Raw genomic sequence first — 13155 nt, 5'->3', positions numbered from 1 at the left:
ATTAAAAGACATCCCTATCAATTCATAAAAATTCACTGTCTATTCATCTCAGACTAGTTTCTAAAATGTTATGAGACTATATATTTGATGGTATGAGCACTGTATGTAATAATATACTAATGCACTGTACGTGTACTAGATTGCAGTATTATACCATACACAGCATGAATTATACTTGAGTTAACTTACGAAAATCAAAACGTTTGGCTATCGTATTTGTAGTGCGCCCTCATTTGCTTCTATTGACTTATCAGTGAACAGAAAGTACTGTTCATCATAGAGGGTGCGTGAGGTTAGTACGGAAACCCAATATGTTAGTACAATTTGATTTTTTATTGTCCTCTTTGCATGTTGTTTGTCGAATGCCTAATTATGTAGACTCGTATGATCACTTGAATGTCTTAATGTCATTTTACTACCTGTTCTGTACTATACAGTACTTCGTATTAATTTTACTTTTGTTCTCTGTGCTCAGAGCTGTCGGCACTATTTATTACATTTTTGTGTGACAATGTGTGAATGTGATGTGCCCATGTGAAAATACTGTAGTAACAATTAGTAGTTGTCATTTCAGATGGATCGACTTGTCCCGATCCTGGCCAACCCAGCAATGGGTACCGAGTTGGTGACATATTCGAGCCTGGATCATCAGTCAGTTTCAAGTGCGATGACGGTTACTACTTGGTAGGAAACACGCCTCTCTATTGTTTAGCAACAGCGACATGGCATAAGGATACACCAGTGTGCCAAGGTAAGGGCTTTAAATAGTGAATCCGACCAAAAGTAGCCAGCGGTGGTCCCATGATGTAATGGTGTGTGTGTGTTGGGGGGGTGGGTAGCGGAAAACTCTCATAGGCCCAGTGGCGTATATTGTAGTGTTGAAATTGGGGTCCTAATGGGGGTGGGGAACTGCAAGGTGAAGTGGAGGGTCCTCGATGATCTTTTGATGGGCGTAAATTCGCAAAATAAGGTGATTTTATGTGATTTTTTTTTAACTACGTACTTGACTGTGATTTTTGGGGGCGACTGAGGGAGGGACGTGAGTAATTTTTAGGGGCATGCACCTCCGAGTACCCCCCTAGATTTGCCAGTATAGGCCTACATATGTCATAAGTGCGATATCTAGGAGTCTCGAATTGTGAGGGGGATTTGGGTGCAAATGTGAAGTGCCGGGGGTCGATGATAGGTAAGGGTTGCTAGCTCGCAATATTTGCGGGTGATTTTTAATTAGCGTTATTTGGTGGGGGACTGGGGAGCCCTTTGTTTTGGGTTGGGGGAGGGTAGCGTACTCCCTGGATACGCTCCTGGCCTATACACAGGGATATATAGGCCCTACTGTACTTTTTTCGATACCTTTAGTGATCTGAAAACGTGATCTGTAATTATAGACTGGATCATGCAACTCAGTTCTATAAAGTTATGCATAGAGATTTGAAGGCATTCTCAAAAGTATATCTTGTAATACAGACTTTAACTCATCGATTGTATTGGCCTATTACAACATAATTTAAGCCTATTAGTCAAATTACAGTGGGGAAACCTCGTAAACTTTTGAGAAAATTATCTTAATGCTTCCCATCACCCCCCCCACCCAAATGCAAAACTCGCTTCCATCCCCTGTCTCTCCAATTGAAAAATTTTTGAAGCGAAAAAGTAGTTTCCAAGTAGAAAAAAACACCTCATAATATAACCTTATTTTGCGGTAGCACCCCTCACTTAATCATATCATTAAGCCTCCCACTTAACTGTACCTTCACCACCCTGCCCCCATCAGCCCCATTTCAAAACGTACGCCACTGGAATGAATGCTTGCTTTAGGCTGGCAAATCCATGTTAAGTTAATACTATTGTGTGTTGTTGGTGCTTTGTTTTATAATGTTGATCCCCACTTTTGAATTATGCAACCCTTTACGATTGAGCGGATACGTACACATTAGCCTATCCCGAATACGAATCTATGAATTCTTGCAGATCCACAGTAGACTGTGACATGACGTGTTACAGAAAGCTTTGTCGGGGTGACTATGTCTGTCAAAAATACTGGGACAATTAACCACATCTAATAGGGTGGGAGTGGGGTCTCTGCAAGAGGGCACCACAGGCTGACAATAAAGCGTAGTTACTTTTTTTTTTTCTCTTCGCATTTTATGATGAATATAACTGTATAATGTATGTATGTCACTGATGAATTTGTCATCTTCACTTATATGGCTGTTTTTTGTTATATAAATTTCAGCAAACCAGGCATCAGGCTATAGTTCAGGTGAGGTGGTACTTCATTAAAAATTCATTAACTTTTTAATCATGATAATAATGAAAAGCATTGTGTTAACGGCATTAAATACAGAATATTTGTTAAAGAAAAATTAATAATACTGAATGACTTATAATAAGAGGATAGTTTAATCTGAATATTTTTTTCACTCACAGTTGTAATTTAATAGCTACACATTAAATACTTATAATTTCAGGTACTGTAGCCACGGCGGCTATCGTTCCAGTCGTTATTATTGGTGTTTGTATACTTATCGTTGCATCCTTACTTCACCGTCACAGAATGTAAGTAATTGATCATGTCAGTAATAAACAGTAATGATAATGATGATGATAATAATAATACTGATAATAATAACAATATCACTAATCATAACAATAATATAATAATAATAATAATAATAATAATAGTAATAATAATAATAATAATAATAATAATAATAATAATAATAATAGTATTAATAATAATAATAATAATAGTAATAGTAATAATAATAATAATAATAATAAAAAAAATGCATTTTCATCCAATTGTAATGTATATCAAACACCCATACTCAAAGACACAGTGGTGGTGCCAGCGGGGGAAGGGGGATTTTCTTACTCGTCTGACAGGCTTAGACCCCCTATCGTTGGACGCCTCAAAAAGGTCTTCGGACCAAAACTATTAGTTTACCTATTCAAATAACTATATTTTGATTGCTAATCCCTCATTACTGTGGTCTGCAATAAAAAAAAATAAAATAAAAAAGCTCTCCCGTACCATGCAATATAAGCTCATTATTTGGTCATTTTCACATTAACCAGTAATTTTCATTTCAGTAAAAATCAATGGCGACGGGCTGTTGAAAAACATAAACATCACGAACAGACATCCGGGTCCCGTCTAAGCAGCATCAGCGGATTTTCATTCCGCTACAGTCATAGGCCTACAACAGGTGACGACAGCCCTGAGAAAAATTACGGCACAATTTCCATCGGTTCGGAAGAGAACCTTTGATTTGAATCGGAAGAGAATATTTAATATACGTCAGCAACGTAATATTGCTGGGGAGATAATAAACATAATCAACATAGGCCTAGCAATACACTGTATAAATATTTGTTGCTAATTTTCAATTGAATATTAGGAAGTGAACATAATTTCTTTTAAAATAAAGCCAGCGTTTTCCATACAATTGCTACACATTATTGCCGACAGCTGATTGGTCGGTCAAATAAGGGAGCCCTCCCAATTGCGTCGGGGACTAATATATATATATATATATATATAACGGATCCGTCTGCAGAATATATGATTCCTTCCAGTGGATGCTTAGTTTATTTTGTCATTCTGATCGGATTTTCTCTACTGTTCCGTTTTAATTTTAAATAGTTTTGCATTATGTGGCCGTTTGTGCTGTTTTATGGGTTTTCCCATTTGCCTTTTAAAATATATATATATATATATATATGTATGTATGTATGTACATATATGTGTGATTGCACACTGAAAACACTGTATGGCAGTGTAGCAATGTTACGGAAGCCAGGCTTTACCAAATGCAATACCATATTACCCTGATTCATTGCATAGTAGCCATATTGAATGTTTGTCATAAAAACATCCTTGTGAATCAAAATTTTCCCCGCCAGAAATCTCCTATTCACAATAGAAATATTTTGATAAATAAATATCTTTTTTCTAACGTTCAATTGAATATTAGGAAGTAAGAAAAAAATATTTTTGAAAAATAATTTTCTTTAAAACGTATCAAATGTACAGATAATAACATTTTATATTTATTTCATAGAGCTTACTTGCAGGAAATCAATTTATGAATTTTTGTTTGGTGACAATTAGCATTATTATTAATTATTATTATTATTATTGTTATTGTTATTGTTATTGATATTGTTATTGTTATTATTACTATTATTATTATTATATCTTAAATTTAAATATGTGCTTGTTTAAAATTGGCAGTTGGTAATGTATGCCACTAACTAAGGGTTGTCAACTTCAGATAGTGGACAGTGGGTCCTGTTACAGCACACTCATTCAACACATGTCCATGAGTTAGCATTGTTCCCCCAGAAATCTCTTATACAATAAAGAAAATTTTTAATCTTAGATAAACTGATTTTTTTTTCATACCGAATGATTAATAAAATTATGTTTTTATATTTTGTATAATTAATTACGTGCATGCTATTGCAACGATGTGATCAATGAATGTTCTTCCATTTTCGCCTGTTTTTGAGGTTTGAATTATTCCTTCGTCAGAAGTACACATGATAGTAAAGTATTGACTTATGTGGGGTCACTAGGAGAATTCAGACTTAGCCCACGACCGCATGCCTACACATCATTCTATTGAAAATGGCCTACCACAGCATTGTTTCTCCTTATCCAATCCTCCATTATTCGAACACCGGCCAATGCAACGAAGGATATTTTTTTGTATTTTTTTTTCATTTCTGATAAGTGTCTAAAAAATGACACACACTTTATAAATTATGTTTCACTTAAGTGATTTTTATTCGTATTAAAATAAATGTGTAATTTAATACAATATACATATAAATAAAAAGATTAACGTAAGCTAATTAATAGTAAAATAGAGTATATACGAAATATATATAATGTAAAACTACAAGACATTGGTATTGTAAAACACTAGCTTATGTATTGCGATTGTTTAATGATGTATTTGTCCCTCAATTTGAAAAGATTCTAAGAGTTCCTTCTTTAAAATCATATTCCAGCACGCATTTTTTACAGAATTCATAATATCCTCTCATTTATTATTAGTTCAAGAATTACAAATGGTGATGATATCATTAATAATGATTTTAATAATAAATGGCAAATCGTGTAATACTATGAAACAAATAATTCTTATAGCAGACGTAGTTAAAGCTTAAAAATGTCTTTAAAAATAATACAATATGCTTTAAAAATCATAGTAAATAACTAGATAGGCCCTATTTTGAATTAAGCTTGTACGGTACTGTAGTGATAAATCATTAATATAGATTTTCATAAACTCGCCTTTTTTGTGTAGTTTCAGTTTATGTTATCACATAATACAGTATATCACCAGTTCCTTAAAAAAATGTAAGGTAATCACATCTATCTTACATTTTGTCTCATGTAATACTTATTACGTCACTTAAGTTTACGCGTAACTTAGAGTGCATGCATACACGCCGTGTTCCTGAATCATAGCCAATCAGCTAGAGAGTGTTTGGATATTTGCAGTCCAATATGTATGTAGAGGGATGGGCTCAAAATGAATCATGTAACCAGTACGTGAGATCCATTTAATTTGTATATTATATTTTGCTGTATACAAAATAATCCTATACTGTAATTAGCGTACAGTTTTCAAGTGTCTTTTGTAACATCAACAAATAGACAACAATGTCAGATTGAGGGTTATTGCAACGTAAAATAACAGGAACCATGTAGTATACCGACATTACATCTACACTACATAAGAATGTACAATAAGTATTGATTTACTATAAATAGCAACAGTAATTTAAAAAAAAAGCTTACTTAGCATAGTCACGTTTCAATTCGAATATTGCGAGAGCAAAGATTTGTTTTAAACATGTTCATGCTCTTTTAAATAATACATGGAAGATCAATTTGGCTACAATTACTATTACGGGATAACAACTGTAGGAAACACTTATTTTTGCATAAGTAATATAATTGATTAAAAATTGGTTTTCATACAATCGCTACACGCTATCGCCGACAGCGTTCGGTAATGCTGATTGGTCGGTCGAAAGCCTGGTTTCTATAAAGATCGCTACGCGATATCGCCAACTCATTTGACGACGCCGATTGGTCAGTTAAATCAGGAAGCGTTCCCGGTTGCTAGGTACATAGTGCAAAGATTGCAGTGAAAAAGTTGTAGCGACCGTGTAGCGATTCTATTGAAACTATGCGTAATCGAGACTGCTGCAGTACAACGATTGCACTGAAAACACAGCGACAGTGTGTCGATTTCAAGGAAACCGGGATTAATTGTATTCTAAAAATTTTGCCCGACACCCTGTGTCTGGATTCTTACTGTGAGTTACGTGTTTAACAACAAATATATGTTTAGTACAAATTTGAGAGGTATCTTGATTCTTCTTCATCACTATCTGCTGCATTTGCGTCTTCAATTTCAACTTGTGGGTTGGAATGTCCTTGGCCACTGTCAAACATATCTTGATTTACTGATTCACTTTTCTCAGATGAAGACGTATCGGTATTCTCCAAAGGCATTTTGTCACTGCATAATAATAATAATAATAATAATAATAATAATAATAATAATAATAATAATAATAATAATAATAATAATAACAACATCAGCAACAGCAACAACAATTATTGAGATTTCATGAATATAATAATGATAATGATACGATATTGATAATGACGATTATGTTAATTATGATGATGTCGACGTCGGTAATGATAAACTCGATTGCAGTGATGACAATGATGATGGCAATACCATGAGGGTGATGATGATGATGACGATGTAATGATGATTATGGTGGTGGTGGTGGTGATGATGATAAATACGATGACAATGATGCTGATAATGTATGGTAGTAAGGGAGGCGATGATGATGATGATAACGACAGTGATAATGATGGTGGTGATGTCAATGACGATGATATTTTGAGGGCAAGTGATGAATAATATTTTCAATAATATACATACCCAGCCTTATTTTGTTTGCTCGTACATAGGATCCCGATAATGACGATCAAAAATGCAAGGCCAAGCACGGCAACTATTATGACACCTTGATTTATTACAAAAAATATATATATATTTTATAAGAAACAAATTTCACTAAAGCATTGAAGATAAATATTTGTAAATACCTTGGTTTATTAAGTATTAAAAAATGGTTTACTATAGCAGCAGCCAATAATACCATCATTATTATCACCAGAAATATTATCTTCACTATTATCCTCATTCTAATCATCATCATCATTATTGTCGTCATCATTCTAATCATCATCGTCATATGATAATTATCTTCATCTTCATAATTGTTAACAGCATATTCATCATTATAATTCAAGGTCATCATTATCGATTATTCAGTGTCAACGTTTTTATCATTGTCATTATCATCATCGTCATTGTTCGTTAAATCATCATTACAGTTATTTTATCGTCATCCGCATCATATCTTCATCATCATAATTTATTTTGTTAGGTATTATCAACGTCGTTATAATCATAATGAAGTAATTCTGAGCTTACACATAAACAGAATTGGTTCAAAGTTGGATTCGTCTTGTTCTTCGTCCGGAAGTTCGCCGCGACTAACTGAAAATGCAAGAATACATATAATGTACCGTATTAAATTATAACTCTGGTTTTAACTATCGTTTTTACTGCAATAGTAAATCGTATTCACTAGTTGAATTTTTTTTATCTTTTTTCGAACAAAGCCTAACGGCTTCACCTTTTATGCATGAGGGAGTAGCAGACCACACGCCCTCTTCTGTACAAACAAGCTCTTCCTCAATCGGTTCGAATCCGTCATCGCACATTACAATAGCCGTATCACCTTCATAGTAAAACTCGTGGTCCTCCATCAGCAAGGTGCCATTGGCAAATTGAATATCAGGTGGACACTTCAGAAGACCTAGTTTAATAAACAATAAAAAAAAATTATAATATATCATATGCTATTTTATCATTATTTTCAACATTATCTTAATCAACATTTGTATCATAATCACTACCACAACCACCATCGTCATCATCCTCCTCATCATCATCACCATCATATTTCGTAGTCATATTTTATCTAAATAAATTATTTAATTGAATATTTACCATTGTATGTAATGACATAACCTGGTCCACCAAGTGACGTTGCAGAAGATACGAAGTTGACGTACAGTGTTTGTGAATCAATGGTGGTGCGTAACTGCGGTGGGTTTGACGCGGAATACGTCACAGTATCCCCTCTCTCATCAGATAATGTTAACATGTCATCACCAGTGAGCTCAAAAAGGTGAAAGGTCACATAAGTGTTAGCATTCATTGAAAGGTCAATCTGTATCTGGCATTGTTGATTGCTGCCATAGTCACCGGGAAAGTTAGGTGATATCACTACACCACTGGATGAACCCGCTGGCAAGCAACGACCTGAACATGAACGAAAATAGCCCCAATAAATATAAATCAATTTTAATGTACCACTACTACTACTATTACTGCTGTTGCTGCTGGTGAAGTGCTTCCCCACCCAGTTTGTTCATACGTGTATTCTGAGGAGTCAGCAACACTCGGGAAGTCTTTGTACGTTGACATCGTTGATAAAGTCGGAGCAAAAAATGAGCATTGACACAGAAATACCCAATTATTGGTAAGAAACAGCCACTAAATTAACTGGGTTTTTTTTTTGTTTTTTTTTTTGTACTTTGGCGTTGTTTTCTGAAAATTCTGGAGATTTTGACAACATCCTGGAGACCCGGAGATTTGCATTTAAATTGGGAGATGCCACTGCTCTTCATGCTACTACTATTACTAATACAAAAGAGGCAGTGGCTAGGGTACCATATGCTAAGTGTCCCTAGTTGTTGCCAACCTTGCACCTCTTTATCATTATCGAGACACATTGAATATCATATTATAATTAATAATAACTTACGCTGGTACACCGCCATTCTGCTTGACCCACCACAGTATTGCGAACTGTCTCCTTCACACGGTGTGGTGCAAGCAGTTGCCTCAACCTCTCCGTATTCCTTGTAATTATCTGATCCGCAAAAACAAGAATCACCACCCTCTAAGCCCATAAACTCGAAGTTCTCGCAATTTTCCATACAGGTGTCCAGCCTCAACGGACCTGAAAGTCCAACTTGTTTACCAGTCAGGGCGTAGTCTGGATACTCGCTGACAACGCATCCCCTATAACTTGGAACTAAAAATGTTTATTGTAATGTAATACAAAACTAATGGAACCTTTTGGGCTTTAATTTTGAGATCGATCGATAGGTAAAAAATCGCTTCATCTACTTCTTAAGTTCTGGTTAGTTTTTATTTCTTTTCTAACTTTTAATTTTTCCCCCCATAAATATGTTATATAGTAAATTTACAAATCACAGGATGGAATAATGATAGGCATATATAAACTTGTTTGATAAGGCTTTATGAAATAAGTTGTTTTAGTAGTTATCAACAACTGACAAGATCTGAACCATTAATCCAAGTAAGCATCATTTGGTAGAGACGTTACTACACTGTACTCCGGCCCCAATCAAACTATGAGGAGTAGGCCTAACATTACTCCGGTAAGGCTCTAAATGACATTAATAATGATAGATACAACGTTCTAATATTGACGGAACATTAATAAAATGTACCCACTGTGTTATTTAGTCAAGCGATTTTAGGGAAATTTTACTATTAAAATCCTTAAATGTTATGACAGAAAATTGATTTGGTAGATACCGGTAAATCATTTCTTATGGATAAAGAAAAAAAAGTTTCAACACATTTTTTTAATCAGTTTTTAAGATATTTACATGGCAGCATATACCTAATGTTTTATTGTATACATTTTTTACAAATTTACCTTTACAAAACACGTTGACATCTTTAGTGTGGCTACAATCGTTATCGCTCCAGTCGTTATGTTTACAATCGACAATTGCTGACTCACTACCGTCACACGTTATGTTCGATAGAAATATGTCTCCAGACGAAGAAGGATACCTATTTATTACATTATCAATAAGGACCCCGTCAGTGAAACCTGAATATGAAAACACACATTTCAATAATTTAATTAAATTAAAACAGAATTGTATAAAAGGCAACTATCTTAGCTCTAGTTTGTGCAAACCAATGTTATCTTACCTAATTGTCGACATACAACTTGGGCGTTATAGTTGTTCCACAGGTCAGAACAAACTGATCAATAACTATTTGATTGGTCAGTAGTGGCTGTTGATTAATGTTCCCGAAGGTGATCAGTCGAATTTAAATTGTTGATATAGGTTTTCAAAACAATGTACACACATGGAAAAGTAGACCTGTGCATATTAGGAGTATTAACGGAAACACAACTCATCAGATCTGATAAACACAGACATCAGTTGTGTATCCTTTGGTATTCATTCCCCACACTATACCAACAAATGATAAATACATTGGATGGATTAAGTACAATATTGTCTTATAATATAGTACTCTCTATATCAAGGAACACAGCACTTATACAACCGAGTAAATACACGGCCATTATGAGGATAGCTAATTCAATGATTTGTTACATCAAAGTGGCAGTAAAGAATTAGTGTGACCTTGTTTGAATAACTTTGATGGGCTTTTTTGGCAAAGTAAAAAGGGCTTCTTTATAAAATGGATGCTGTAATTTTTTTTATAGAATTATTACTGTAAAGCAATATATAGTGTCACTGTAACATCAAGCTGTATCATAGAGTGTATAACCGGCATTAAATCACCTAAACTATGTATTTAAAACCAAGCGTGTTTTTAGTTTAACCTGTTTTTTTTTTTTTTTTTTATTCTTCATGTACAGTATGTATTGTAGTATCCCGTAAAGAGCCGCGCCCATACTATCTTTAAAAGAAGCCCATGGGTTTCTTTTCGATGATACTTTTGCAAACCAAAGGGAGGAGTTTCAATTGGAGATGGGCTTCTTCTCTAGATCAAGCCTATTAGGCTTATATTTGAGGTTTTACAGTATCGATCTACACATTGTAATCTATTCAACTGCATAGGATTAGGTTGATTCGAATTTTAAAATAAATAATGTTCGTGCTTGTAGGCCATTTACTTGTCCCAATTGAATGACTAGAATAACCATTCTCACACTATTTTTGAATAAATACATTTTGTACAAGTGTAAAACTAGTATCAGCTATCAAAATACCTGTCAAAATGCATTTTTTTCATAGCAATATGTAATGACCTTTGATTTTTATATTATTGTTACGAAATAAAGGATATTTTACCTTCGTAAGATAGTATTACATCTGACAAAACATTAGTTACCAGAAGAAGAAACGTACAAACTCCTGGAGAAATAATATGCATGTTTTACTTGATGGAACTATCAGATCAAGTCGAACAAGTTTATCAAGTCGCCTCACAGTAAATTTGTTTTGAACCACAACAATATGGCGACGTATAGGTTCCAGTTGAAGTAGTCAAAAGGGTACGTGTTCATTTTGTGATTCTTGAGTTGAATACCAAACACGGTTCATTGGGTTTTGTAACAAAATGTGTAAGGTAGGCGTTTTTTGTTCCGTGGTTTAGGTGTATTACAATAGTTTTAAGGAGTTGGGTATTGATAGTTGGAAAGTGGACCTAAAAACACTGACAGACGCCCTCACCGTTTGTAGAAGCTAATGGAACGCATTCGTAAGCTAGATAGGAATAAGGGGAAACATCGCAGTGTCCCTTATATATAATATGTATGTATATATATGTGTATATATATATATATTTGTATATTTATATATATATATATATATATATTTATATTTATATGAAATGTTTTCTGAAAGAAGATATCTATTGCAATGCCAGTTTTGTGGCAAGAAAATCCATGTTAGGTGGGCCGATACATCAAAGTATTCTGATCTGTCTATTGTCTTTGCGCACGTTCCTCCTTGCTTTTATTTCCGTATGGTCGGTTGTAAAATTAATGCGAGTACACAACTTATTTGTATGGAGGTATCATGCGGCGCATTTAAAGTGCTAATGTTACGGTTTGCTCTAATTTAGTACTTTCTGACATCAAACTCTAGAAAAACTCTAATACTTCGGTTGTATAAGTATTTTAGGGGAACCTGGCAGTGTCAAAATAAAATAATTTCGAAATTCAGATGCGATTTGGAAGAAACGAAATTGCACATCTTCGCTAAGGTGTGTGACGTCACACCCAGAACAAAGATACAGCCTCGTCTTGGAGTGAATACATCATTAGCATACTGTCTAGAGCTGGAGACGGATGCAGAAACTAGCCTACTTGTTATTCAATCTGTAGGCCTATGTATTGTTCGTCTCATATAGTAGAAAGAATGGATACAGACACAGAAAGTACAACCTCAGGCTCTGATATTTCTGCAAGCGATGAGGGAGAAATTATTTTAAATATAGAGCCATATAATTTTGAGCCACAATTTGAAGAAGAGGAATTGACCGCCATGGAAAACGCAGCCGTAGGAGGAGATAATGCTGACAGACCCTCTCGACTAGATAATCTTGAATGGTACGTGCATAGCCTAGGGCCACGCAATTTTTATCGATAAACTGGGCAATAGTAAACTAATTGGAGCCTCCCTAGGCGTAATTAGAAAGGTTAAATATTTGAAATTATTTTGATTTAATGAATGAACCATCTCACTACCATTGTACCATTTTATTAAGGACTAGCCTAGCCACCATCCACCTACTATGAGTAAAAAAGATTCATAGCTAGCTAGGGAGCTGGAAGGTAACCGATCATTTCGGTCGCGCTTCGTTTCGGTCGCGCCTCACTTCAGTCAAGATAATATACTGTATAACGATAATAATAGACCTGAACTTTGTTATCAACTAATGTTACTGCAATCACAGAGATATGAACATTATTTTTACATCTCCCTTAGAAAAATATCGCAATAAATATTACTTAGACCTGAGAGGCCTAGCCCTAGCCTAGGTCGGGGAGGCTAAACGAATACCCGGCTAAACTATAGAATAACCTAATTAATAGGCCTACAGTAATACTGATTGGAATTTAGCTTGGTTAATTTGCTATCAAAGTATGATAAACCGATTGACGAACATATAATGATAATGAGGCCTAGTATATATTTGTTACAATGTTATTATAATCGAA

At 34.6% G+C, this 13155-nt stretch overlaps 1 protein-coding gene and 1 long non-coding RNA gene across 2 annotated transcripts; one reads left to right on the top strand and one right to left on the bottom strand.

The window, feature by feature from the left end:
* The first annotated feature begins 507 nt into the window (after window positions 1-507).
* LOC117123033 lies at window positions 508-3541 on the top strand. The gene is made up of 4 exons (XR_004447795.1): window positions 508-751; window positions 2237-2263; window positions 2472-2559; window positions 3097-3541. It is a non-coding gene; the product is annotated as an uncharacterized LOC117123033 (long non-coding RNA).
* Window positions 3542-4724: 1183 nt separating this feature from the next.
* Window positions 4725-10545, bottom strand: LOC117123019 (deleted in malignant brain tumors 1 protein-like). Its single transcript, XM_033268814.1, has 9 exons — window positions 10494-10545; window positions 10161-10214; window positions 9877-10056; window positions 8950-9222; window positions 8130-8444; window positions 7753-7935; window positions 7548-7613; window positions 6990-7074; window positions 4725-6548 (listed from the first exon to the last, which is right to left on the bottom strand). The coding sequence occupies exons 1-9, from the start codon at window positions 10543-10545 to the stop codon at window positions 6374-6376; spliced, it is 1383 nt and encodes a 460-aa protein (XP_033124705.1). The 3' UTR covers window positions 4725-6373.
* Window positions 10546-13155: the final 2610 nt, after the last annotated feature.

The sequence above is a fragment of the Anneissia japonica genome, unplaced genomic scaffold (assembly GCF_011630105.1).
Source record: "Anneissia japonica isolate Jap-2015-1 unplaced genomic scaffold, ASM1163010v1 scaffold4469_len402912_cov134, whole genome shotgun sequence".
In the NCBI taxonomy this organism is placed as follows: Eukaryota; Metazoa; Echinodermata; class Crinoidea; order Comatulida; family Comatulidae; genus Anneissia; species Anneissia japonica.
This window is presented reverse-complemented; position numbering and strand designations above follow the sequence as displayed.

Coding starts and splice junctions, on each gene's coding strand:
- LOC117123019 (XM_033268814.1), bottom strand. CDS start 10,545: ATGGCCGTGTATTTACTCGGTTGTATAAGTGCTGTGTTCCTTGATATA. Junction 9,223..9,876: donor TGTCAACGTGTTTTGTAAAG/GTAAATTTGTAA, acceptor AAACATTTTTAG/TTCCAAGTTATAGGGGATGC. Junction 7,936..8,129: donor TTATGTCATTACATACAATG/GTAAATATTCAA, acceptor TTATTAAACTAG/GTCTTCTGAAGTGTCCACCT.